At 41.3% G+C, this 25996-nt stretch overlaps 3 protein-coding genes across 3 annotated transcripts; 2 read left to right on the top strand and 1 right to left on the bottom strand.

Moving 5' to 3' along the window:
- Positions 1–2309, top strand: LOC140302399 (regulator of G-protein signaling 9-binding protein). The gene has a single exon (XM_072381227.1). The coding sequence runs from the start codon at positions 630–632 to the stop codon at positions 1368–1370; it is 741 nt and encodes a 246-aa protein (XP_072237328.1). The 5' UTR covers positions 1–629; the 3' UTR covers positions 1371–2309.
- Positions 2310–6343: 4034 nt separating this feature from the next.
- On the bottom strand, positions 6344–9737 carry nudt19 (nudix (nucleoside diphosphate linked moiety X)-type motif 19). The gene is made up of 3 exons (XM_072380310.1): positions 8884–9737; positions 8010–8217; positions 6344–7200 (listed from the first exon to the last, which is right to left on the bottom strand). Exons 1-3 carry the CDS (start codon positions 9640–9642, stop codon positions 7007–7009), a joined length of 1161 nt encoding a protein of 386 aa, XP_072236411.1. The 5' UTR covers positions 9643–9737; the 3' UTR covers positions 6344–7006.
- A 4115-nt stretch (positions 9738–13852) lies between these two features.
- slc7a9 (solute carrier family 7 member 9) lies at positions 13853–25073 on the top strand. Its single transcript, XM_072381226.1, has 13 exons — positions 13853–13943; positions 15351–15464; positions 17360–17507; positions 20035–20277; positions 20677–20802; positions 20916–21015; positions 22667–22711; positions 22905–23028; positions 23285–23388; positions 23577–23673; positions 23923–24072; positions 24448–24622; positions 24773–25073. The coding sequence occupies exons 2-13, from the start codon at positions 15366–15368 to the stop codon at positions 24832–24834; spliced, it is 1473 nt and encodes a 490-aa protein (XP_072237327.1). The 5' UTR covers positions 13853–13943; positions 15351–15365; the 3' UTR covers positions 24835–25073.
- The last annotated feature ends 923 nt before the right edge of the window (positions 25074–25996 follow it).

The raw sequence follows: 25996 nt of genomic DNA, 5'->3' as shown, positions 1-25996 counted from the left end.
AAACATCATCGACTGGGTGCTGAAGTGGAGAGCTCCCCACGCATATAATCAGCACCAAACCAAAACACCACGGCTCGTTTCGCTTTGCAACCCCCTCGCTCTTTTTTCATTTTTATTTTTTTTTTAAACTCAGAATGAAAATCCTCTTCATCCAGCTGCGCGTCATTTGTCAACACTGATGGACTCGTTTTGAGCTTAAAGGCATCGAGCAAACAGCGAGGCGGATGTCGGAGCACCTGTAGCTGAGTCGGGATCACAGTCTCATAAAAAAACGGAGGCTGAATTGTTTCACATCAGTTCGTTTCCGTCCTGCAGGAGAGGAGAGGAGCTGCCGTTTGATCTGCTGTTGGGGAAGCTCAAAGGTAACCTCGTGCTATTTAGGTGACGAAAGCATTAGTTTCTAAGCCGCTCTCTGTCTGCTTGGAAGGAGCATGGATAGAGAGGAATTTTCTCTGACTGGTGTGTTGAGTGGATTTGTGCAACGGGCGGTGTGCTCCCGTGGAAACTAAACTGGGGATAGTGACAACAGCACCGCCAGTAATAGCTCGCCATTTCTCTCCAAGCCTTCTTTTGTTTGTTGTTTCACTATTTCTAACGGGAATACAGCTATCTGTTTTTTTTAACCAGCCATGGGGAAAGAGGAATGCAAAACAATGCTGGACGCTTTGAACAAAGTCACAGCCTGCTACAGGCATCTGGTCATCGCCCTTGGAAGCACATCGGACTCCCAGAACCTGCGAGAGGAGCTGAAGAAGACACGCAAAAAGGCCCAGGAGCTGGCGGTGGCCAACAGGACTAAACTGACCACGCTGCTCAAAGACAAAACCATCAGCAAAGACGACCGCGCCGAGTACGAGCGCCTATGGGTGCTGTTCTCGAGCAGCATGGATCTCCTGGAAGTGGACATGAAAAGGTCCCTGGAGATGGCGCAGGAGTTCCCCCTCAAGGTGCCCACGAGACACCTCATTCAGACGGGGATGACCGGCAGCACGAGCACGGTGGCTGCCCGCGCCATGAGCGTGCAGAACATGAAGTATGAGGCGGACAGCAACATCGACACGGCGGACCTCAAAGACCTGCAGAGCGAGATCACCCAGGTGAGCCAGATGATGGAGGAGATGGAGATGAAAGTGCAGGTGGCGCCGTGGGCCGTCGTGGCGAAGCAGGAAGCGGGTGCCGAGCTCAAGTCCAACATGAGCGTCGGAAATTCCTCCGTGGGCGTCATCTCCATCTGCGAAGAGGAGCCCAAAGATGATGAAGGTGGAGGCACCAGGGAAGGTGGTTCGACGTCGATCGGCGCAGTGGTTGTCTTCTTTGCCATCATTGCAGTTGCTCTGGTTCTAGGATATTTAGTTATCAACATGTCCTGAACTGTATGACCCCAAACAAACAGCCCACCCTGATGGACACACCGCGCGGCTCGCCCACGGGAGCACCACCGTGGGAGAGAGCCGGCAGCTCCATAAGAGAGGGAAGTTGCGTGAAGCGGTGAAAAACCTGACATGCAAAGTTACGAATCTCTCTCGGATTTGTGAATGTATTCGGCGGAGTTGAGGAGTTGCACTTGATCAGATGTAGCCTACTAGAACAGTTTAGACAATGTATGTCCGTGTGTGAGTGATTGGGAGAGAATGGACAGGGGGGCCTAGTAGGTATTTTGAGATGGCGATAGGTCATGTATTTTTGGACGAGGAGAAAAAAAAATGTCCGAAAATTACGTGACAGTGTCTGGCCATCAGGATGATATAAACAACACGTAATCCAAGTGGATTAGAGGAAAAGCTCAAGCGTAAATCTAGCCTGCGGTTAAGTATTCCCGTTGACGCTCTTCAGATTGATGCTTTAAATTGTATGATTTCCATCCGGGAAAGTAAGATGCGTTCAAAGAAGCAGGGGACCATCTTCTCTGGAAATTAGGTCCGTGGTAGAGGCCCGTGGAAACTAATAAACGGCAAGAGCCAGTACAGTTAATCCTCGCTCTTACCACCACACTAGTTGGATGTGATCAAATCTGCACTGTTCTACACTCCCGCTAGCACAGTTTTAATGCACCATAATAATCTGTACAGACAGACTGTAGTAGGCCTGCTTCATATTTCATTGCATCGAATCTCAATGTGCTTCACGACAGCCTTTGGGACCTACTGTAAGAGACATTAACAGTCTTTTGGTACTGCACCCGATCACTGTAAGCCTGTTCTCGTACCTTTTTCAGGGTTTTCTTGCAAACAGTATTGAATGTAAACGTTGCAACATGTGAATAGAAGGTTTGTACGCGCAGTCTGTGCTGAAGTGTCAGATAATGTACATACAAACAGGTATATTTATTATAATAAAACTTTGAAACACTTGAAAATGTGCTTGCAGTTCGAAGACAGCTCTGCGGTTGCTGCTAGAATGACGACCGTGCGCCATGTTAATGTCTCCTTTGTGACATGTGAAAGGCTTTCGGTGAAAAGAATTCATACTTGCCGTCGACAAAAATCTAGCATCATGAAATTGAAAAGTCAGGCCCGGCTTGTAAATACTGCACAGCCAGAGATGAATGCATCCGATTTACTTAGAGGTATTTCAAGTAAGGGATTATTTTCAGGCTTAACAACCTCAGTGTTAAAATAGTGTTAAAGAGTAACACAGGTGCATTAGCTCCCTAAGAGTATTAGGTGTAAGAGTCTTTGGAAGATATTTTTGGATGGGAGCAAATGTGAGGGCAGGTGGGGGTGGGACACTTGTCCCGGGCCATCATGAGCACAGAAGGGGGCTGAAAGAGAAAAAAAAATACAGAACTGTTTGATATGAGATAAGAAACAGATGCTTCAAGACAAAGATCGTGGCGAAACAGCAAATGATTAACTTTATCGAGGGATGATTATGGTTCAAACAACCTGAGCGACTGTCGTTGGTAGCCTACTTATCAAAGCAGTTGATTTAATGAAAAAAGACAGGAGAGGAAGAAACAGAAACAAAGCCGATCACCTCTTCTCCTTCCTTTATCAGGTCCTCAGAAAGGGTTGAAAAATACGTATATAAGATTATAGATACCTTATATGAAGTTGGACTTGCTTTCCATCCATTCGATGCCAGGTTTGTGGGCATTATAAAGCATTTTCAGTCAGACAAACACACACACACGTGGTCCACAGCTCAGTACGTTGCAGTTTCACCACTGAACTCTGACGAGCATTTCCCTTGGACGCAGCTCATGTGATGGCCTATATTTCAATAGCCACCCATATTTACATGATGTCCGAATGCCGCGTGCGACTTTAAGATCAAGTTTTGTGACGTCTTGCTCCATTTATTGTGTACATACAGTAGATTGGTAATGCAGTCACTTATAAAAGGGAGTGTTTGTGGATGGCAGTTTGATGCTGCCTCTCATATGACAGATAATGGGATTAAAACCTGCCTCTCTCAACTTTTTCAGAAGTCTGGTCACAATGGGTCCAAATCTTCCCCTTGGCCTTAGCCTTCTGTTGTTAAGAGATAAAGTGCTCCTTTTATTTTGAAGATCAAGGAGTGGTGATCACAGTCCTTTGACCGGACAGCTTGGGGACATTTGGATGACGAGATTAACACTACTTTTATATCTACAACATAGAGGGAGAAAATCCAAGCGAAATGCTGGAGCTGGAGCAGGACTCAGGGAGGGGACTGGGATGTGCCCGGAGTCCTTTCACCCCACTAGGCTCTCACAAGCTACGTCTGACCTTTCTACTTTGCCCAAACTTGCACATAGTTTGGATTAGGAGTTTTAGGTTTGCACATTTTGATATGAACGCGTCGCCATAACAGTCCTGCTCTGTAAAGGCTCCCTTACACGAAACAACAGCCTGCACACGTGTCATGATTTTCACCCTGAATTGTTACTACTACAGTTTTATTTGCAGTTTTACTCTGCTTTATTTTGTGTCTGTGAACCCCAAAACAGTCGCAACAGGTATGATTTACCTGTGACTGAATGACAAAACCGATTCATATTTTCAAACATTCTGGTAAATTAGATGCTTCACATTGTGACCTTTCAAATATGTTAAAAATAAGTCGTAAAGTGTGACAGAAGCAGAGCAGAGTGGCCTTGGAACAAAAAGGTTTAACACCACCCGCCTGTTGTGATGCACAGCACGGATGAAGGCCAACAACTCCTAGTTGTTAACATAATTTTACACACAAATCTGTTGAATTAGTGCTTTGACGTGGAGTCTAACAAAAGGTCTGGTCAAATGAGCCCTTATTAGATGTAAATAATCACCTCATTCGTCTTGGAGAGGTTCTCCACTAATAGTTAAACACGCCTCTGGCATTTAAAGTCTGGTCAGCTTTAGCTGCAGCCTGCATGTCGTAATCCCAAAGGATCAAATTTAATTACAGCTACCCTCTTTTGGTCTGACTCCTTGTGGAAGCAATTTGATGCCAAAAACACTCGAGAGCATTCTGCAACAGTACCACACCAGCTGCGGCAACGGTTAATTGTCAGACTGCACAGTGGCAGCGGCGCACTTCTTCGATATTGCCGCTGTATTTTGTGTTTTATTCACCGTTGTGACGCTATCAGACAAACACAAAGCCTGGCAGAATGCCAAAGTCGTCAAGCCACCTTTTGCAGTAGTAAATTTGGCTCCATCGGCCACGTGGTACGATGAGGACAAACACACTCAATTCCCAATTCTCAAGGGGAAAAACACAAGACCAGCTCCACTCTGCATACACATCAACCTATTCAAACATTTGAGATTCCCATTGAGCATACCAAATATCTGAAACACCCCTCTCCCTCAGTCAAATTATATGATTTTTCAAATTTGCATTAAGCTTCAAGTTTCAGATTTCCCCAAGTAGATTCTTCATATCTTCAGTAAATAATCTGGATATCTGACATAGGGTTCTTGCTTGGAAAAAAAGAAAAAAAACTAATTTCTAACTGTTTTTCTGAGCTGTCAAATGTAATTGTGTGATTGTGGATGTCTGGATTTGGATTTCATCTTCTAACTTGACCCTTAATTTTGATCCAAATTTCACAGCAATTCAATTTTGGGACTGCGTGTTTCCGCAGTTGCAAAGCTTTTGTGTTCACGAAATTCGGGGGCGACAGATCGAGAGAAACAACTCACAATGTCCTCAAAAACCTTTTTACGGTTGTTTCGGGCATCCCCGGGATGGACAGGCTTAAAGGGTTCCAACAATGTAATCTATGCTGTCACGGTGGTTAAAAATAGCATTTATGCACAAGCAGCAGCTTAAAACAACGTGGAAGGTTCATGCTGCCGGGTAAAAATGCCTATTCCTCTGACACTTTCCAGCCCCTCAAGGTTGGAATCGTGTCGAGAAACGACCGACAGAAACATGTCACATTTTCCATCATCAAGGCCAAACTGCTGGCTGAATACACAGGCAGGACTTTGTTGAATAAAAGCCAGTGGCTGCTGTGCTGATCTGAGTCACAGTGGGCTTTCAGACGTCCCATTTACCCTCGTTGTCGTTTCACAAGTTCTGCAAACAGCGAGTCACGGACCTCTACGTTTTACACTTGAAATTCACGACAGACTCAAACTGCCATCCAGAGATCCAAAAATATAAAGGAAATAAATTAAACATAGGGAGAGAAAGACGTATGAAATATGGATGAGACAAAGCCTCATTAAATGCAACACTGTGTGCCTCGCAAGTTTCATGCAGACGACTGTTTGAGCGTCCGTTTGAGACGTCCTGAAAGTATCTTATTGCCATACCTGCTATCCACGATGTTCCTAAACATTTGAAAGTCTTTCCTTAGCTGTAAACACAGAGCCCTTTATGGGTGAGTAAAGGGTCTTTCTTCACAACCACCAGAGAACTTTCTATTTGCATTCCCGCATGACTGAACCAGATATCCGCTTCATCCTGTTGACTGGTTCCCAGGGAGGTGAGTTACACACCGTGCGCTTACAGGCCGCTGCATGATCACTTCATCTGGACTAAGATGGTGGGTTTCCAAGGCTGTGGGTTTCCATAGAAACCTTCAACAGATTGCAAACGGCACAGGAGGTTGCGAGTAGCGTTATTACGAATCAGCCCCTCCCCTGCCACTACCATCCCACACACACACACACACACACACAGCACTCTGAAGCAGGAGGAGACGATGTGTTCCAACAGGGGAGAGCTGCTCTGACAAGAAGACAAAACCGCAGCGTCTCATATCGTGCCGAGAGTCAAAATATGTCAACGGAGAGGAAGCGACCAGCCATCGTGCATCTAATGATTTCAGGAGAAACGGTTTCTGTCAGGGCAGAAGCACTTAACAGTATGGCAGCTGGTTCAAAGATGTAACAACGCTGCGATACAAGGACTTTTTGCACATATGTGAAACCAATAGATTTATTTCTACAGCACATTAGTGTCTTACTGTAGCCTATATTTATGCAACATTTTGACATGTTTCGGTTAGCCGTCTTGCATCAAGTTGCACCTTTAGACACAGAATTTATCACGGAGTACTCTGAAAATGCCGATCTTTCATTTAGAAATGGCAGACATACGGTACAACCGATTTGACAGGGATTATTCCTCATCAATCATTAAGCTTCTGGGACAGATACCGCAGTGAGCAGGAAAGACTCCCATGTGGGAGGAGGTGGGAGCCGTGCAGAGCCCCCCCACCACCGCCGACATATGCAGGAGGGACCGCGATAACGAACAGTCATTTTCAGCACTTGAGAGATTATACCGACTCGAGTTCATTTCCTGCAAAGTCTAAATGCCAACTTTGATGAGTTCTTTTTCTTTTTTTTTTTCGTCACCAAAAAGAAGAAAACGGGGGAAAGCGCACAATCGATCGAATCGAGGGGTTGGCCTCGATTTTCTTTGACATTTCGGTGATCAGCTGGTTTCTGTTGTTCCGCTAATTCTAGTAAAGAAAATAAAAGTAACATTCAGATAAGCATCAAAATATCAAACTTTTCGTTCACCGGGACACTCTTTCATGTCTTGAGAGTATGAGAGTTTGCAGGGCAGGTCAAAGGTCATGTCACAAGGCTGGCTCCACAACAGGGAGCAGGTGGTTGTATTTGGGCGTGATGGTGATCTGTACAGTTATGGTAAAGGGATCCGACATCACTATGCGGTGGAGTGCAGAACCATCCTGAGGTTCCTTCAACTGAGCGTCTGTGGTCGTATCGGCCTCTGCCTGCTCTGAGGTGTCCGGTGGATAAAATGTGTCACCTGGAAAAAGCAGAGAGCCCCGCAGGCAGATATTACATAAAAGAAAGCGGCTAATATGTCATAAACAGTCAGTTCTGTACAGTTTCAATTTTAATTTTGTCCTCATGACACAGAAAATGGGTTGGGCTCTGCAGTTAATCAACTATAGAGTCATTGAGCATAAAAAAAAGATGAACATCTTACTTTTTATCCATATTTACATACAGACGCACAAAAATGTATATTTTAACTCGTGAAATATTCAGTTGGCATGCTTAACAGCTGGTTTGATCACAGACTGTATGTAAAAGATGGACATAGCCTTTCAGTCTGCATAAGCCCTGCAATTCTTCCTAAAAGCCAGCAGGGGGCCATCACAAAATAACAGGTCTTAGCTGATTTATCATGTCGGTTAGAGTTTTCTTAGTGACTTTATGGTGTTTCCGGTTTCGGTTAGTCATTACATGGTACATATATATATATATATATATATTTTTTGTGAATTAAGGTCACATTTAGACTGACAAGATGGGCAAGACCGTTTGTTACACAGAACCACCTGCTAAGTTGTGAACAGAAAATGTTTGAGTATGTATTATGATAAGAGATAATCTCTCTCCTTCTGTCAGCTGGTGGTCCTTTTAAAAATATAAGTCCAAACATTAAAATATGTCAAATGAACATGCCTCAGGAATCAATGGGTCAAACCTGACCCATTTCAAAAAAGCAAAGGCAGCAGCTGTCAAACCGATCGACTCTCGGTGACGTCACGGTGACTCCGTCCATCTCGTATCTACAGCCTACAGTTTTCTATACATTAGAGTCAGCACCTGGCAGCAGGGTCGTGTAATGCTCGTCCGTTGAGACAACCACAGGCAGCCACTGTTCGCAGCCCTCTGCGGCCCGCTGGTGAGCGAATCCGTGCAGGTCGGTGAGCGAGGTGAGGCGACACATGCGGCTGAGCTCGTAGAACTGCGGAGGCGCGATCCACAGCTCCCGGCCCTGGTAGCTGCGCAGGACTTCTGAGGGCGCAGACCACTGAAACACGACGTGATAGGATAGGGAAAAAACAAAAACAAACATTCATTATTCTGCAGAAGCACGTTTATGAGTTTCCTTAAATGTATGTTGTTGTTTTTTTTTTGTCTGCACGTTTCCGTGTATGCGGTGTCTTCTTTGTTTTGTGTTCATTTCAAAATTTATTTTAACGTAAACGAAACCAAAAATCTATCTGAAATAAGAAGCAAGTTGTTTGACAATAATACCGTTTGTGGGAAAAAGTGAACAAGCCTTTGGTGTGTGGCTTTGCTCTTTGATTAAATGTGTCAAATTGACAAACTTTTACAGATCTGTGGATGAAAACTTGGATTTTTCCCCGATCAATAAAATTGCCATTTGAGACATTTCAAAAAGGGTTTTTCACCAGACTTGATGACGAAATGATGATCAAAACGGTCGCACAACAGGCTCCATGCAAAAACACTAGTTTGGCACAACTCAGCCTCACGCAGCCTTTCCCTGAGAACGCCTGTTTGAAACTTCCGAGTAACTGAGTTAAGCCCAGCTTTTCACAGTGTGATGCCAATGGAACTGAAACCGCTTAACGTCAGTGTGGGCATTTTATCGTTCTTTCCCAATATCTCGATCTGCACTTGCTGAGCGTGGGCTCCCGTGAAAGCGAAGTGAACCTGTGACCGAAATCACCTGAAAGCGTTCAATTTCCCTCTCGTCTTGCAGGGTGTGCGGGGTGTCCTGCAGGCAGCATATGAAGAACGCTGTGTCGAACCTCGTTTTGCCATATCTGCCCTTGGGGGTCAGCCAGTTCGCCCACTCGTGTAAAGCCCAGATGTTCGGCAGCACCTCCAACTCCCTGCACATCCTGACGAAGTTGGAGGGGTTTTGGTTCACCAGAGCCCTCCACTTCGTGAGCTCACTGCCGCTCAGTTCGGGCTCTGTGTAATGGGGAGTCCCCCACGTTTCCTCGAAGCTTTTAAACAACTTTTTCTCCTCCTTTTTCGGCACCACCAGCAGCACGCCAGATTCCTCAAACGTCTCCCTCAAGGCGCAGATCCGGAGGGCGACCTCTCCCGGGATAGGAGAGCCCAGTTTCAACCGGTCTGTGGCAAATATTGGGGGCCTGGTGTCTCTCGGCTGTTTTACACTTCTTAAACCAAAGTTGGGGGAGTTGGTGAAAGGTTTGAAAACGTCCAGCCAATCATTCGAAAAGTCCGAAGAGTCCACCACACCGCCAGGAAACACATAAGCGTTGGGCATGAACCCGCTTTTACCGCTTCGTTTCAGCATTAAAACGTCGTAGTCAAAGCGGCACCTGTGCTGCAGGTGTGACCCTCCGCGGCCGCTGGCCAGCGGTGTCCTTGACGGTAAAGAGTCCGCACCGAGCCTGTGTCCTGCGGCTAAAATAAGAGTAGCCGACTCCCTCCAGTGCTTCAAAGCGACGTTCATCCTCAGACTACGAGCGTGTCTACACTGTTTTAATCCTCTCAAAGTTTTAGACCGTAGTCATTCGTATGTTTGCACCGCGACATTTTTGCTGGAAGTGACGTAATTCACGAAAGACGAGGTGCTATCGCCGCCTATCGGCTGGAAGACTTCAAGCGCTGCAAAGATACTCCCGTCTGAACAATTCATTTAAAGCTCTTTAGTGTCTTTCACCCTGTAATGTATCAATCTGAGGTAGAAGTTGTGTTAAAGTCCTTTACTTAAAAGCACCAAGACAGAAAAATGTAGTGTAACCTTGGTAACACACAGGGGCTTCAATTAAGCTCCGACCATGGTCAGTGTGGGTCAATCATCTGCCATTTATTGTACAACTTGTTCACAGTCAAAAACACAGTCAATGAAAACAAGAGGACAGACAGTACTATCACGGCTGGGAGACCAACCACTCACTGCCTAGGACACTAGGAGTATTCTAAATATAAAAAAGAAATACAAACCCATCACTCTTCAAATAAAGACACCACACTAATTCAATGTGCAACCACAAACAATATCACCATCTAAAGTGAAATCCCAGCATCTCAACCACGCCGGTGAATGAAGGACCCCACCAACCGCAACACTAGAAACAAAAGAAGACAGAATGTTAAAATTCTAAAATACGAAACTAAAATAAACGGCAGTCAGTGCTGTGCCTCTGTACTTAAACAGTCAAGGTTCAGTCCTACAAATGACAGACCCACAATTAAAATCATTAAAATACACATTCATCCCTATATTACCCTAACAATTAAATACTATACTGATTATAAAACTAAATGCTAAAAGTCCATCTTACCACAGAGCAGTCAACAGTCACAGCCAGTGCACACAGAGGATCTGAGGAGGGTGAGTGAGTCACACTATTAATCAGCATCTCCTCAGTTCCTGTCTCGTCTGATCGGTCTCTGCTTCCTTGTGACCTACTGCTACAATCGTTTGGTACATGTGACACCATTAGATTATTCTGAGCTGCTCTGAGTACACCAGATGAATCTGAAGGGTTGTCAGATGATTGATGGAAGAGGAGATGAGTCATGATAGACAAATCTGTTTTTTTATGGATGCCGTTAAAGGCCCTGATTCATTTTTTTCCCTAGAATATTACCTGGAGATCACAAGATAATTATCCTATTATCTCAAGATTGAGACATTTTTCTGGTGATAAAGGTTTAATAATATCATCATCTTAGCATACCAAGGATTTCACAAGATAACAGGTTGATATTGGTGTCTTGACCTAATAAAGTTTGTTTTCAACTCAAACTTTGAGATCAGCCGTCAAGCAGCAGCTGGCTGAGGCATGGCGGAGTTGGTTAAACTCTGTCTATGCCCACATAAACCACTGTCTCTGCTCAAGAGCAGACATTTACTAAACCTAGGGCAGAAAGAGAACTACGCATATATGCCTTGAATTATTTTGTTATCGATTCTCCCAAGCTGTCATGAGAACGGTAATGAGCAACTAAAGTAGGCAATAACACAGGTGACACACATTTTTTACCTCACCATAATCCCCTCGTCATCTTGGGAAACCAAAGCAATTTTTTCATGATAACACTGACTATATATCATGATCTTTTCTCTCTTTTTTTGAGAAAATGAGATAAACCAACTTGTTATCATGCAAAAATCAAAATATCGATCTGAGATAATGGCACCAAAATGAATAGGTTGCTAGCAATGACCCTGTAAGCTTCCTTAAATTAATGTAATTTTTAACTTTTTCTCTAAACTTTGATCTTTGGTGATATACTGGCTGATTTGGACATTTATCAAGATGAAGGAATGTGATAAGTTTCAATTAGAAAATGTCTTCCTGGTGAAGCTGCCAATAATTCATTGGTATCAGAAATATGGCCTTCTCTATTCGCTGATTTTTGTAAAATATCACAGGCCAAATAGATTGGTAACCACTAATTTTAAAAATGTATCTATTACGTTGTCTGTTGTATAAAAATTTTTTCTTTTTATTGAATAATAATTACAGCTGTCAAATATTTATTTTCAAACAGAAAATGCAGCCTTTTATTTGGATATGCAGTGTCATTGAATCATGTAGTAGCATGAAAAGAATCTACTAAAGTCAATCTACCTAAATTAAAAGTATTTAGTTTGTTTTAATTCGATCAAATGTGATGTAGGCTACCATCTCACAATGTTGTTATCCCTACAAATCTGAGAGACAACATGCTTTGTTAACAATTCAAATTTAAAGACCATATTCAGCAACACATTTATTAAAACCGTTGGTGTTTTATTAGCACTAAAATGGTGCAAAACGCCCTTCAAAGACCGCAGTAACACAGACAGCGTGGCGTAGCCGTCTATTCTGAACAGAATGAGGCACGCCATAACAGAAATCCTTGTAAATGTGGGCTGTGTCAGACACAGTCTAACTGTCGTGCACGTTTTATGTTTCATCTCACTCAGGTGATGAACACCGATAGTACAAAGAGTTCCCGACGCCTTTACTCGACTGTAGGAGGGACAGACTCGTCCTTGCTAAGTTCAGTTCGTGGGAGGCAAGACTGCTGGCAGCACTGATGCTGGTGTGGCTGGTGTCAGCACACTTTTGCAAAGAAGGAGAAAGGGAGATGAAGCAGGTGTGCCCTGTGGCTGTGCTTATTGGTCTATCCTGGCAATATTCTCTGAACATGTGTACTCCACATCTTTCCACGTAACTGAAAAAAACGCCCCTCCCCCACACACCATCTTAATCTGCTCTTAAAGTTTTATCACAAGATTTTCATTGTTACCTAAATATGTCTATTTAGTTTACAGGAATTAGCCAAATTCAAATTAGAAATATCAACTGAATTGTTTATGTAGGTTTGAGCACTATAGCTACTGCAAACTGCTTTAACGTTCAAGCTCTACGTCTCAGTTGTCCGCTGCAAATCTGCTTAACTGATAACCCACACTGCAGCAAATAAATAAAGGTCCAGCTGAATAAATTCTTCTTAAACTGGCTTGCAGTGGGTAAGATCCTAAGCCCCCCTCTGAATGTGTCTGAAACTTGGTCATATTGTTCTCATTCTCAGGGTTACTGAGTTCCTTTCCCAGTGTGTTCTTGCGTTAGCAGATTATAGCTGCGTCTGTGGCAGTTGCTCAAATTCTCTTGCAAGAATTCTAAAAAAAAGAAAGAAAACATTTCCTTTGAAAGTGCTACAGGAACTGCAGCCACTAAAGGCAGTTTGTGTAAAAAAAAAGTCAGTGGTAGGTCATAAAGTTAAACTACTCCACTAATTTGACTACGCCTTATGATGTAATTCCTGAGATGACACTCGTATAAGCAAAATATTGAAGCAAAGCACAAACTGGACCTCTTAAGACACCTGACACTGAAGTGGAGACACACACAATCTGTCACCACATGAAGTTCTCCGACTGGCAAAGACATCTGAAAAAAAAGTGAAAATAGGAAAAGGAAGGGCAGAGCAGAAAGGGAATGTGACACACACACACACACGCGGAAATGTTCAAACACACAACTGCGGTGGTGTCATATATCTTTATCAAAGAGGCATTGTGAAGGACGTTAGGTAAGCTCAGAGTAAAGGAACTGTTTCAGAGTTTTTTGTGTGAAATATACATTTTTTCAGCCTTTACATTGTGGGCCCTTGTAGTATCCTCATAGGATTCCAAGACTGTTGCCTGAGTTAGATATATAGACATATAACTTTTAAGAGCATTACAACAAAATTGTCAGCAACAATTCAGTTGGATCATACTAAAAATACACATATATATATATGTATAAAAATATAAAAAGAAAAGTTAAGAAGTTAACTCTCAAAATGTTGTTAATAACTCAATAGAGGCGATACCAGTCACATCCTATTGTCACAGTTTTCATAGTGTTCATACCTTCTGTTCTGTTCCTCATGTCGCTCAATACATTTTCTGTTTTCTAAATGACCTTTTGCATAACATCAAGGGCTAATGCATTTGCTGTGACTCCAAATACTTGTGTCACAAACTTCTTACCCTGGTTACTTCTGACCAGCGCATTTCTTCAACTTACAACTCTTTCCTTCATCCGTCCCCCTTTTCATTCTGGGCTATCCGATTTATCCAATGGGATTTGGGAACCTCCCACCAGAGGAGTGTGTTTGGTGTTGTGGAGTTTCTGATTTTCAGTTGCATCAGACATTCCTGCCATCCTCCATTTAACTTGCCTTAGCATCATCCGCGCGTTCACGTCACTGTGCCTGGGTTTGTGAAATGGAGTGTCACTGAGGTTGATCAAGCCCAAGTCAGAAGTAAGTGAAAAAATTGTATCTATTTATTATCATGTATGAGACAGCATGTGGAAAATGTCATTCTCAAACCTCATTACCCTCTTTAACACTTGAATACTTGTTTGATTACACATTAACACAGTGGGAAGTTAAACATTATCATATTGGTGAGATCCCCATATTCTCTTTGTTTGTCTGTACACTATCTCTTAACGTGTCTCTTTCGTAGTTTGGTTAACTCAGAACTGTGCTTGTAATATGTTTAAGGACAAGAGGATGGAGGTGAAAGTTGAAATCAAATACATGTATGGTCTGTTAGTGCATGAAGGAAATTTGAAATAAACAGAAGGATGTGGGAAAATAGGACATAACAGATAGCTTCTGTGATTAAAAAACTCATTTGATACAATCCTGTTTGACCTAAACATACATCTAGTCCATATATTTGAATGCTGTGGTAGTATAGAACATTCAAAACACTTGCATAAGATGTACTCAACATAACTGAGCTTGTACATAGAGAGTACAGTATGTGACTTCTGAGGTATTTGTAAGAAATCAAACCAAAAGCAGAATAAAGCTGGTTTTGAGTGGATGAAATCTCTTGAGAATGCTAATCAGTCCTTCCAGCTGCTTCACCGACAGTTAAGTGTAGGACATCACTTGATGGAGGTCATATTTACTGACCATAACACTAGAAAAAATTGTCTGACCAGGACCAGACTTTTTAATTGCATGTAAACAAATTAGTCCAACCAGCCCATCAGGACTACTTGTCAACTCACGGCCACTCAAAGCATTTCGAGACTCTACTCTAATAAAATCCTGATTTTGTAACTGCAGTGTCATTTGACAAAATCATCATTCAGGTAACTTAAAGACAACATCTTTAATGTGAATTTGGCTATACTTACATGTGTGATGATCTCCTCGAGAGAAAATTAAAAGCACAAAGGATGTCTTGAACATTTTGTCACACAGTCTAGACTTCAGTCAGTCACTCGATTCTGCTCCTGAGCATGTATACAGGGACAGGGACTGTGATTCACTTGAATGGCCTGTAACTGTACATCGACTCAACTGGGCATGTAACTGTGGTCACTGTGTCACAGAGGCCCTATTGGCACACAATGCCAAGTCATCTGTGCATCTGATCGAAAACTGTGCTTCTTATAGTATTACAATCAGCGTAAACAGTGTAAATTAAGTTTGGCTTGGGTTGACTTTCGCGAGGTTGTTTTCCATGCATGTGACCTCATTTTTTCGGTAGAAATAGAAGAAATTTTACAGCCAATTGCAGGTCACACATTTCCCTGTAAGCCTTATCATATCTCTTTATCATATCTCTTAAGCTGTCTGATAACCTTTGACAGTAAGATAAGTTGTGTAAAAGTGAACTAACTAGTATATTATTTGTGTTTTCTTAAGCACCAGAAGACTGAAATGGAGGGAGGCAGCATCCACAAGAGGGAGCCGCAGAACGGCTCCACTGGCCACACAGAAGACAAGTCCGCTGTAAAGGCCACAGTGCTTCAAAAAGATGTAAGTGTGTATTCGCTTGTTTGTCCTGGTCGGTCCCTGAGAAAGAGTTTTGTTAGATGTTCACACCGTAAAATCCCACCATCGGTACCTTTTTTCAGCAAGAGGGACAGGAGCTGAGTGCCAGGCAGTACCACAACAAGTGTCTCTGCAAATTAACTCTGCAATCATCCACTCAGTGGTGCTGTCCAGGCTCTCTAAGCTCCCTAAGTCTTTAGGGAAATTCAGGGGGACTGAGGAGATTTCACATGATAGAGTAGGATTGTTGTAAGATTTATTCTTCTTCTAATTATTGATGATTAGCATTGTTGTTGAAACTCTATGATAAAATGAATTCTTTGCAAATTCGTCAATATTTCAAAGCAATACCAACATGTGCACCTGGGTCAGACTGCATAATCACAGCCTGTACAAACAGACAGAAGAAAGTTACACTGAACAACAGTAGATCCATCTCTGCTGATCTATCTTTGCAGAGAAAAACAAAGATAGATCATTTCAGCTTTGTCCATTTGAACATTATAAGCTGTCATAATAACATTACATCTGAGAGTCTTATCTTTCCAACTTTTTTCATCTCACATTACTGTAACTATGTATGTGCCAGAGAAACGATAAGAAGTCCTCACAGAAGGGCACGGGAAGGAGGATATCTTTGAGTTAACAGTCTCTGAATGCCGTAGGTCAAACTGACCCTCTGGCTGACCTGCACACATTAAGAGGAAATGAGATACAGATTACTGTTCAACACAGCATGTTCTCAGATTGTGATGTATTCGACAAAACCATAGGGAAAACAATGGTTGAAATATAATCATCACATGAATAAACAATGTGAAATCCCCATTGCAAGCACTATCTAGTATTCTTGTATCTATTAGATCCGGTGAAAAAGAGTTCATTGTAAAACAGACTTATGTATGTGTTTCCTTTTTGGTTTCTTTCCAAACATCCACTATAGTTAGAATGTTAGAATGGGCAAGAATCACATTCCAGTCTATGCCAGGAACCTTGTCGGGCTGAATCAGACTTACTGGCACAGTTGTGCTTTTATGTAGATGGCCACTTCAGCTTGTAACCATACTCCGAGTGACAAATGCCCATTAGCACCATAAAATATGCTTCATGCTCCTTTTACAATGTATAAGTGTGCTATGATTGGTTGATTTTCTAAACACTAGTATTCCAGCTAAGATAAGGAAAGAAGATAAGACTTCTTTTACTTTGCTAGAAGGAGCATGGTTACCCTCAGTGTGCTGTTAGCATTTGTTACTTCCAAAGATAACACCGCAGACTATAACAGAAAAGAATGGGACCTGACAATTTTGTAGGCTACGACAGACTAGTATGTGAATAGAAGACAAGCGAGTAGTTGACAACTCACTCCAGCATCTATGCTACAGCCACCCATATACGTCCAATTTTTTTTTATAGAAAATAAGAAAACAGTTGAAAACAATTGTAAAAATGTTGTTAAACAATACCAATAATTGAACAATAACGAAAAATGACTTCTGTTCATTCTTTTCAAACAGTGGTAAAATTTTTTTGATAACATACGTATCAAGCTATTGATGATCTAGTTTTACATATTGCTACTAAGTTTACTTCCACACCTGATAAACAGATACAATTATTTATAGGAGAAAAGGGTTCTGAAATTCATAATCGAGTGAGATAGATTTACTTCCATAAATCTCAGCTTCTTGTGGCACCATCTCTTTGGCTTCAGTTGGTCTTTTGTCAATGGAATGATGCTCAGTTGTATTATAACCAGATCAGCCAGTGAAGGTCTATACCCTAATGAGTTCTCCACCCATTTATTTGATTATGTATATTTATGACATATATTAGAGCTGAAATAACATTTATCTTTGTTTTTGTATGTATCTGCCCAGGTTGGTCTGCTGAGTGGCATTTGTTTAATTGTGGGAACCATGATTGGCTCGGGCATCTTCATTTCTCCGAAGTCTGTTCTGCTCTACTCGGGAGCTGTGGGGCCGTGCCTTCTTATCTGGGCTGCCTGTGGAGTGTTATCCACTCTGGGTAAGACCAGCATTTAAACTATTGAATTACTTTATTCATCATCAAAGGGGTGTTGTTGTATAAGGAGTCTGATATTCTCCCATAAACCATGGTGACGAAAAACATAAGAAACGGCTTTCCAAAGTGTGTTGAATTTAAAACAATTCTCCCATGGAGGAGAATGAATACATGACTTAGATTTTGTTTGCCCAATTGGCTAATACAGTTCATGAATCATACTCTTATTGCCAATGTACTTTTTCCAGTGTGGAAAACTCGAAATATCACGACTGTCCCAATCAAACAATATTTGAAAGGACTCACATCGCACAACCAGACAAATCTCACAAGAAAACATGCAATATTTGTTAAATTTTCCAATACTAAGTGGAGTTGCAGTCATAAATTGTGAGATGGTAATGTATCAGTAGGCTGTTGCTGTCTGTTGGGCAACTGTCACGTGTTATGACGGGAACGGCGCTGCATGTGTATAAAAATGTTCAAGTCCTAACCAGTAAGCTTTTTTCTTTGAACCATTTACAGTAATTCTAACCCTAACTGTGTACCTTTTATGACCAGCTATTTGACGGTAGGAGCAATTTAAAAACAGTAATAAATCGCAAGTTGGGGTTGACACAACATTATGTAAAGAAACTGCTTTTGTGTCTCTGGGTGTTTTAATCTGCTACCTGCTATGTAAAATATGTACTTAAAGTAGAAACAATCAACACTGAACCGTGTCGAGGTTGTTCAGAAAACACACATATGTAAGGATTGTGCTTGAAAGCTGAGAAAGAAAAGCAACGTTTGATCAGAACAACATACTTGATCAGTTGATGCCTAACAAGACTTGGATCTCCTTGGATGATAAAGATATTAAGACTCATTCAGAGACACACGCACACACCAAAGGACACGAGTGGCTGATTAGATGAAACACACCCAACGTAAATCAGTTTGTCTCCAAGAGGCTCCCGCTGCCTCAGAGATGGAAGGGTTCAAACAGAAAATCAACTATAGAGGGAATGCGAAAAAAGCGCCACAATCACCTTGTGCTTCACCAAAATTTCACAAAAAAAGTACCACAGCGGATCTGTGGTACTTTCTGCTGGTTTCTCATGGCATAGCATTACAAACTAATCAGTCACGAGTGAGCACTGACCCTGGAGGAGCCAATCAAATCAAGCCTCTTGTCATCACTAGCATGCATGCGTCACCGTGGCGTCCAAGGTCATTCACATCAACGCAAAACAGACTTTATGAAGATTTAAACGATATCAGGTTATTGTCATTGTCCTAATTACCCATTACACAAGAGTTTTTTTCACCATGGTTTCACCACAACATCTCAATTTCAGATAGATGGCAAGTGAAACACGCAGTTCTGATTGTAGTTTAATCCTTGTGTGGATGTGCCACCTTCTATTGGCATGAATTCTAAAAAGAAATAGACAGAATTATGTTTAAAAAACATGCACAGGGAAACCCAAAATATTTGCTGTTGTAAACTAGATAGTAGCTGATCTGCTGAGTCACTGTGTTTAAAAGCACTATATTACATAAGTGTAGTTTCCTGTGGATTATGCTATCCCACTTTATTTTTTGACATGACAAACCTTGACTGTGACCTTAAGAAAATTCTCTATCATTGTGTAAAATTTTCCAGAATATGGAAGCGCAGGACTTTGACCTTCAATTTCAGGGTGGTAAATGTTAATGTGTATGGGTGGCATAAATGAATGGTTTGCAAGTTGGGAGAGTAATAATGGAAGCGTCCCTAAGGCACTGAGACGTTTTCTGTGACTAAAGGGAGACACAAAGGACGACACTGGCTCCCCTGAGATTCTTTTACTTTATGACTCTTCATTTTCAAGATGTGGGAAGGCTGTCCTCCATGTTCTGCCTAATTTAAAACCCGCTTCCACGTAACATTTCAATTGGATCATAAAATGGCCATTTCAAAACCATCCTTTTCTTTGAACCTCATTCTTCTGATAGATCCTGTAATGAGGCTGTCAATGCTTTACTCTTCAGGATGCTTTTTTTTTCAGTGAAATGATTTCTTTAAAGTCATTTGACAATCCTTGAATCATTTGCCAAATAAATGTCAACAACCTTTTTCTACAGGTGTTAGATCTATATTTTTGCATAATGACACAGATGTCAAGATGACTGTCCAATAATCAACAATGTCAATGTCAAAAATTCTTGTGGAATGTTATCCTAATTTTTTCAAGTTACATCAGACTCAAGTGGCAACAATTAGGGCAGAGCAGACAGTAACAGCATCAGGTGAGCAAAGAAATAGAACAAGGGTAAATCTCATACAGATCAGAACGGGAAATACAAAAAAACTCTTTAGAACTCAAACTGAACAAAACTAAAACATGACATTTAATTTGATACAATAACAGCTGTAATTCACTTCGTCATGCTGTGGGATATCGGTGAATGATTAATTTGGTCTTTGAGGATTATTTTCTCTATCCAGAAACTTTAACATCTTCTTTCTTTCTCTTTGTGTTTGTTTGCATGCGTGGCTGCACAGGAGCCCTGTGCTATGCTGAACTTGGTACTATGATCACCAAATCAGGGGCAGAGTACTCCTATTTGATGGAGGCCTTTGGCCCCCTTTTGGCCTACATTTACTCCTGGACCACTGTCATGGTGTTGAAGCCCTCCTCCTTCGCCATCATCACACTGAGCTTTGCGGAATACGCCTCTGCTCCCTTCTATCCTGGCTGCAGTCCTCCTCCCGTGATTATCAAGTGTCTGGCAATAGTAGCTTTAAGTAAGTTCACGCTTTTGAAACAATAAACTACACATATGAAAGAGGTAAGATGCATATTGGCAGTCAGCTTTGTCTTAAAAATATCATGAAAATAGAATTTTTTTTAAGCCAAAAAAGTCTATTACACTAGTTAATGAACTAGTTAATAAACTGCTTTGAGAGATTATTTGAGACTTACAAACTACTTACTTAGTGTTTGTGATTCAGGTGTAAATGTGCAAAAATCATAAGACAAGAGGAAACTTTGTTTAAAATGAGTTCATTAATGGCTTGAGATGCTGATACCGACGTTGGTCAAAAGAACGCAGAAAGCAGCAGGTCATGTTTGAAACAAACATTTCAGTTGTTCATGTAAGAATGCTTCCATCTTTATTTTTATATGTCTTGTTTCCTTCTCAGTCCTAATCGTCTCTGTCAACTGTTTGAGTGTCAAACTGGCAAGCTATGTGCAGAACTTCTTCACAGCAGCAAAACTTGTCATCATTGTCATAATCATTGTAGCTGGGATCGTTCTGTTGGCACAAGGTTAGCCCTCCTGTACTTCCCAATGCCCTCTGTGGAAATTTCAGCATTTCAAATGTCTCTCCTATTTTAATGATAATAATTTGATCTATTATCATTGTGCATTTTGTGTGCAGGAAAAACCGAGAACTTCTCAAATGCCTTTGAAGGCACGCCGCCATCTTTTGGAGCAATTGGACTTGCGTTTTATAATGGGCTTTGGGCTTATGATGGATGGTAACGGTTAACATTCACTTCACTTTTACAGTCTCTATATGATTACCACCCACCTTTTAAAATACTTTCTTTAATGGCTGATGGTTTTACTGTCTGATAAGACTCACTGTGACCCTTCTCAGCAACTGAAAATCAAAGCCTTTTTTCTTGTACAGCGCAACTTCTTTTTATTTGAATATGAAAAATGAATTAGAGGGGTTTTTATTAATCCCCACAGGAAAGTGATATTGTTGCAGTATAAAAGGAGAAAGTGGCATGGTGGAAATCGTCAGAGATTGTCATGATGTGTGGACTCTACATCTCCACAGACGGCTGTTTCACATGAGAATTGTTAGTTAATTTGAAACCCAGAAACCTGGAAGTGCAGAGGCCCCAAGTGACAGCGGCCATTGTCCTACTTCACAAGGTTTAAAAGTACAATATACAGAAAGTTTTATGACCTGACAAACATTTTCCATCCTAGGAGAAAAAGATTACTTACACCTGGTTGATGTTATCAAATTTAAGATCTAAGGACTGCAGGAGTTAATGGTCACATCCTGCCTGCGCTGTCGAAGACTTTCCTTCTATGGGTTGATGAGAGGAAAAGTCAAACACCTCCAATGAGAGTCAATTCCAGTTTTATGGGCTTAAGATTAACATTTTAATTCTAAAAAAAAGACAATGTGAAATGTCTGGGAAATGAACACAGCTGAGTGGATTATCAGAGCAACACCAGATCAAATATAATATGACTGAAATTCATCAAATCATTTTATCACTTTATTTTTCTATTAACATACATTTAATCCCTTCCATTATCATTGAATTCATTATGATTTTTTTTCATTGCTCCAGCCTCTTTCCTGTAAATGGCAGACCTTGTGTTGGGAATGATGAATGAATGATGAATGCAACTCTGGGAAACTGGTGAAACATGGCTCCATTTTCAATATATCACCACTGTTTTCGTCAAATTGGCTTTAAATTCATCCAAACCCTGAGATAATCTCTCGCATCGTTTTGAACTCTTCTCAGATGTTGCACAAAGGAGTTCCATGTCACCTCATCTGTCCACAGTGAGGCACAGGAGAACATTCACCGTTGCGGACGTTCGGTGATGTTTGTCACATTAGGCAGACTTCCTGTTACCAGCGCGCTTGTAGCTGAATACTCGCCTGCAGATATCTTAATCTTAGCTGGGGTGCTTTTCAAACATAAAGCAAAGCAACTTCCTGCTTCATGATAAAACAGTGATACCGGCCATGGCGAGGTGTGCTGCTCAACACAAAAGCTCTAAAGCTTTCCAAATTCACACCACAATGGTCTGCTGATTAGATGCTCCAAATATCATGGCGAATTAAGCCACCTTGTTTGAAAGGAGTTTGTTAGTTTAAGCATTCCTAGAATGACCTTTTATGTTTACTATTCAGCCCATGAGAGATTTTTTATGTGTAATAAGAATATGTCTGTTTTTATGTCTTATAAGAATGGAGTCGCTGGCATATGTCACAGACCCTATAGCCGCTCAGTTGGGCTATGGTGCGCCCCTGTGTTGGTCATATTGCTCACATACAAATTTCAGGGTTCTGTGTTGCAGGGGAGATTGATCGAGACTCCAGAGCATACTTGTATTATATGTCTATCGTTTGTCGTCCCATTGTTTTTCCAGGAATCAACTGAATTTCATCACTGAGGAGCTTCAAAACCCATACAGGTAAGATCTTATCTTGAAGAGATCAGTGTGTAACAATATATTTTACTGAAGACTGAATTTAATTCATCTAAAAGTATGAGAAAATACTGACACTGTCATTTGTATGAGTGTATATTCAGTTAAAAGTTCAATATTATATAGTTATCTGTTTACTTATATTTGAATTTTGTTTCTATCTGTCAATTCATCTCAGAAATTTACCACTGGCCATCATCATCGGGATCCCTTTGGTTACTGTGTGCTATGTGTTGGTCAACGTTGCTTACTTCACTGTTATGACCACCACTGAGCTGCTGTTATCTCCAGCTGTTGCTGTGGTGAGGGCGACTGAACATGGTCTTGGAGAAGATGAGAGCCGTGGGGTTTCAAAAATAGCCTGTGATAACTAATCACTGTGGCATGAAATCAAATATTAATAGGCAAAAATTAGAACTTTCTAAAAGAAGCCAGTCGTCATTTCACAGAATGTTTAATTAATTGATTTATTTTCAGATCTTTGTGATCAAATCTCGATAACAGCCCATTTATTCCACTCCATTGTGTTTTCTAAAGGATTTGTTTGTGCCTTCATAGACTTTTGGGGACAGAGTCCTCCACCCTCTGGCATGGATAGTTCCTCTCTTCGTTGCCTTCTCAACATTTGGTTCTGCCAACGGAAGCTGCTTCACTGCCGGCAGGTAAAAACAGACAACTCTCCGGTAACGAATGCAACTGCTGAAAGGACACATTTTCTCTGTCTGCCCATGAAAGACTGCTTGATGTGAGAAAGTGGACTTTTAATGACATAGAGAAAGGTATAAAATGTCCATAGAAGTACAATAATATGTAAAAATACAGCACTCATTTTACCTGTCTCTTCTCTAAGACTGGCCTACGTATCGGGCAGAGAAGGTCACATGGTGAAAATCTTGTCCTATATTAGTTTTAAGCGCTACACTCCCTCGCCTGCTCTCCTGTTCAACGTGAGTTCTACATATTCAAAGAGTTCCAAGTCTTCCTTTGTATATCTTTTAGATGTAGTCTCACCAGATCGCCTGACTTCCCTTCTTATTGCCTCTTAATACTTGTGGACATTTTTTTCTTCTATGTTGATTATAATTTGCTGACATTTAAGTGCATTCTATGAATATTATATTGCATGAACGATATATCTCACGGTTCTGTTTCCTTCTAAGTGAAAAATTGACATTTTTGTCTTCCCTCTGTTTTAGGGTATTTTGTCTCTTTTCTACATTCTCCCATCAGACATCAACACCCTCATTAACTACTTCAGCTTTGCTCAGTGGGTGTTTTACGGTCTGACAGTGCTGGCTCTCATAGTGATGCGCTTCACCAGGAAGGAACTCCATAGGCCCTTAAAGGTGAGGTTTGCTGGTTGAGAAGTTTTCAGACGTCTTTCTGTATAAAATGTAACAGAAAGTGGCAGATTTCAGTGGTTTTGGGGGGATTTTTTATGATAATAATGCCAGTATCCGGTTCTAAATCTGACAGCTAAAAGCTGTTAAGTCGCAGACTTAATATCAGATAGTTTACTCAAGCTTTCACAACATTTTTACTCTTCTTTTCACTGCTATGCAATGGTACCGTTAATAAGTTTAACGTGTTGGTGAAAGTTTGTATTGTTGCTTTTTGACACATAATAGAATAATGCCTTTTTTGCCAGTTTAGTTGAACGTTGTTATGGCAACAAACACATTAAATAAACACTTTTTCTGTGTTTTTATGACCATTTGAAGGTGCCGATAATCATAGCAGTCCTAATGGTTGTGGTGTCCTGCTACCTTGTCTTGGCCCCCATCATTGATAAGCCAGAACTTGAGTACCTTTACTGTACCATCTTCATCTTCAGTGGACTCCTTTTTTACTTCCCCTTTGTTTATTGGAAAGTCAACTGGGCACGCAAATTCATGCGTAAGTTTCTTTTTTAGTTAAGTGTTTTCCAAAAATCTGTTTGTATTTCAGCAAAGTAAGAAAGCAAGAAATCATGTAATAAAAACATAAGCATGAGAGTGGGAAAACAAGCCAGTGCTGACATGTTCTTTGAACCCCATTCCTCTGTAGGACCCATCACTATGCACCTCCAGCTCCTAATGGAGGTAGTTCCGCCTGAGAAAAGTGAATGAGAAGGAACAACCAGGCCAGCTGAACCCCGAACAGATATCCCGCCTTGTTTTGGAGGCAGAGGGATGGAAATGTGGTGCCGTAACGTCAGAGCCAAAAATCTGAGCTCATCTTCTTTCAAAAAGCTGTATGACAAAATCAAACATACGTGTATATTCATGAACTTGTGCACCAGCGTGAAATAAAATCACATGAAGTTTAGGGAGAAAGCTCAGAAAAGGTGTCTCCTGCAGGCATAACTCTCTTTGATGAGTGTAGAGTTTAACTTCAAGATGCGCTTTTATTTTTTGTAAGAATAATAATCATTTTCATGAAGCAATTACTTTGTACCTGAATGTGCATTTGAGTATAGGGAGATTTTGAAAATGTATTAAAGGGATATTAGGTATTTGTGAGTGAGGTTGTGCGAAGGAATAGTTACTGTTTTGCTGTGGATGGAGGTCAGAGAGCATATGGTTTGGAGTAGCACTAGGTTTCCTAAAGTTGAAAGCTACTCAAAAGAGCAAATTTCCTTCTCCATCTAAAATAGCTCAAGCCCCAAATGTTTTTACTGTAGCTTGAGCAAACGCTACATTGTGCATTTTTACACTGCATCACCTCTGCATCGGACACAGTGGATCCGTGTAATGTTGCAACCGTTTGGCAACACGGACACTCTGCAGTCGAGAAAGTGCGGTGACAAAGTAAACAACCGTCTGATGCTGAAGTGACACAATCTGAAAACCCACAAAATAGCTCTTGCTTGAACTGCTGTGGGACATTTGAGGGTTGAACTGTTTTAGATGTGCTTTTCTGGTGGCCCCCTTCTGAGTAGCATTAAGCCTTGACTCATCCATCAAGAAACCTTCTGGTTCTCCAGACTTTGAGTTATTTTGGTGGCGTATACAGCAGGTAAGACACTGACTAGTCATAAGTACATCACAAAACAGCCCCACTTTAAAAAGAAAGAAAAAAAAAACCTCTGGGGAACAAGGCACATGGAGTCTCAGCAGATCATGTCACAAGATATGGGAATATTTTTGTTGCTGCTGTTGTTCCTCCTGAGGGTGTAAATGAAAAGAGAGTTTCTTTCATGATTTATGTGCATATTGTAACAATGTGTTAATCTGTAAATATGAGGCTTCTTAGGGAAACTCTTTCCTTGCTGAAGTTGGGCACAACAAG

This window comes from Leuresthes tenuis, unplaced genomic scaffold (genome assembly GCF_036924035.1).
Source record: "Leuresthes tenuis unplaced genomic scaffold, fLeuTen1.0.hap1 SCAF_2, whole genome shotgun sequence".
Taxonomy (NCBI): domain Eukaryota; kingdom Metazoa; phylum Chordata; class Actinopteri; order Atheriniformes; family Atherinopsidae; genus Leuresthes; species Leuresthes tenuis.
The sequence above is the reverse complement of the archived record's forward strand: the minus strand, read 5'-3'. Positions and strand labels throughout refer to the sequence as shown.

What these genes read in the sequence shown, in the direction of transcription:
- nudt19 (XM_072380310.1), bottom strand. Translation starts at nt 9,642, where the DNA reads ATGAACGTCGCTTTGAAGCACTGGAGGGAGTCGGCTACTCTTATTTTA. An exon ending in GGGAAATTGAACGCTTTCAG is followed by an intron (nt 8,218 to 8,883) that starts GTGATTTCGGTC and finishes GTCGTGTTTCAG; the next exon opens with TGGTCTGCGCCCTCAGAAGT. An exon ending in TTACACGACCCTGCTGCCAG is followed by an intron (nt 7,201 to 8,009) that starts GTGCTGACTCTA and finishes TGCTTTTTCCAG; the next exon opens with GTGACACATTTTATCCACCG.
- LOC140302399 (XM_072381227.1), top strand. Translation starts at nt 630, where the DNA reads ATGGGGAAAGAGGAATGCAAAACAATGCTGGACGCTTTGAACAAAGTC.
- slc7a9 (XM_072381226.1), top strand. Translation starts at nt 15,366, where the DNA reads ATGGAGGGAGGCAGCATCCACAAGAGGGAGCCGCAGAACGGCTCCACT. An exon ending in CGCCTGCTCTCCTGTTCAAC is followed by an intron (nt 23,674 to 23,922) that starts GTGAGTTCTACA and finishes CCTCTGTTTTAG; the next exon opens with GGTATTTTGTCTCTTTTCTA. An exon ending in CTGGGCACGCAAATTCATGC is followed by an intron (nt 24,623 to 24,772) that starts GTAAGTTTCTTT and finishes ATTCCTCTGTAG; the next exon opens with GACCCATCACTATGCACCTC.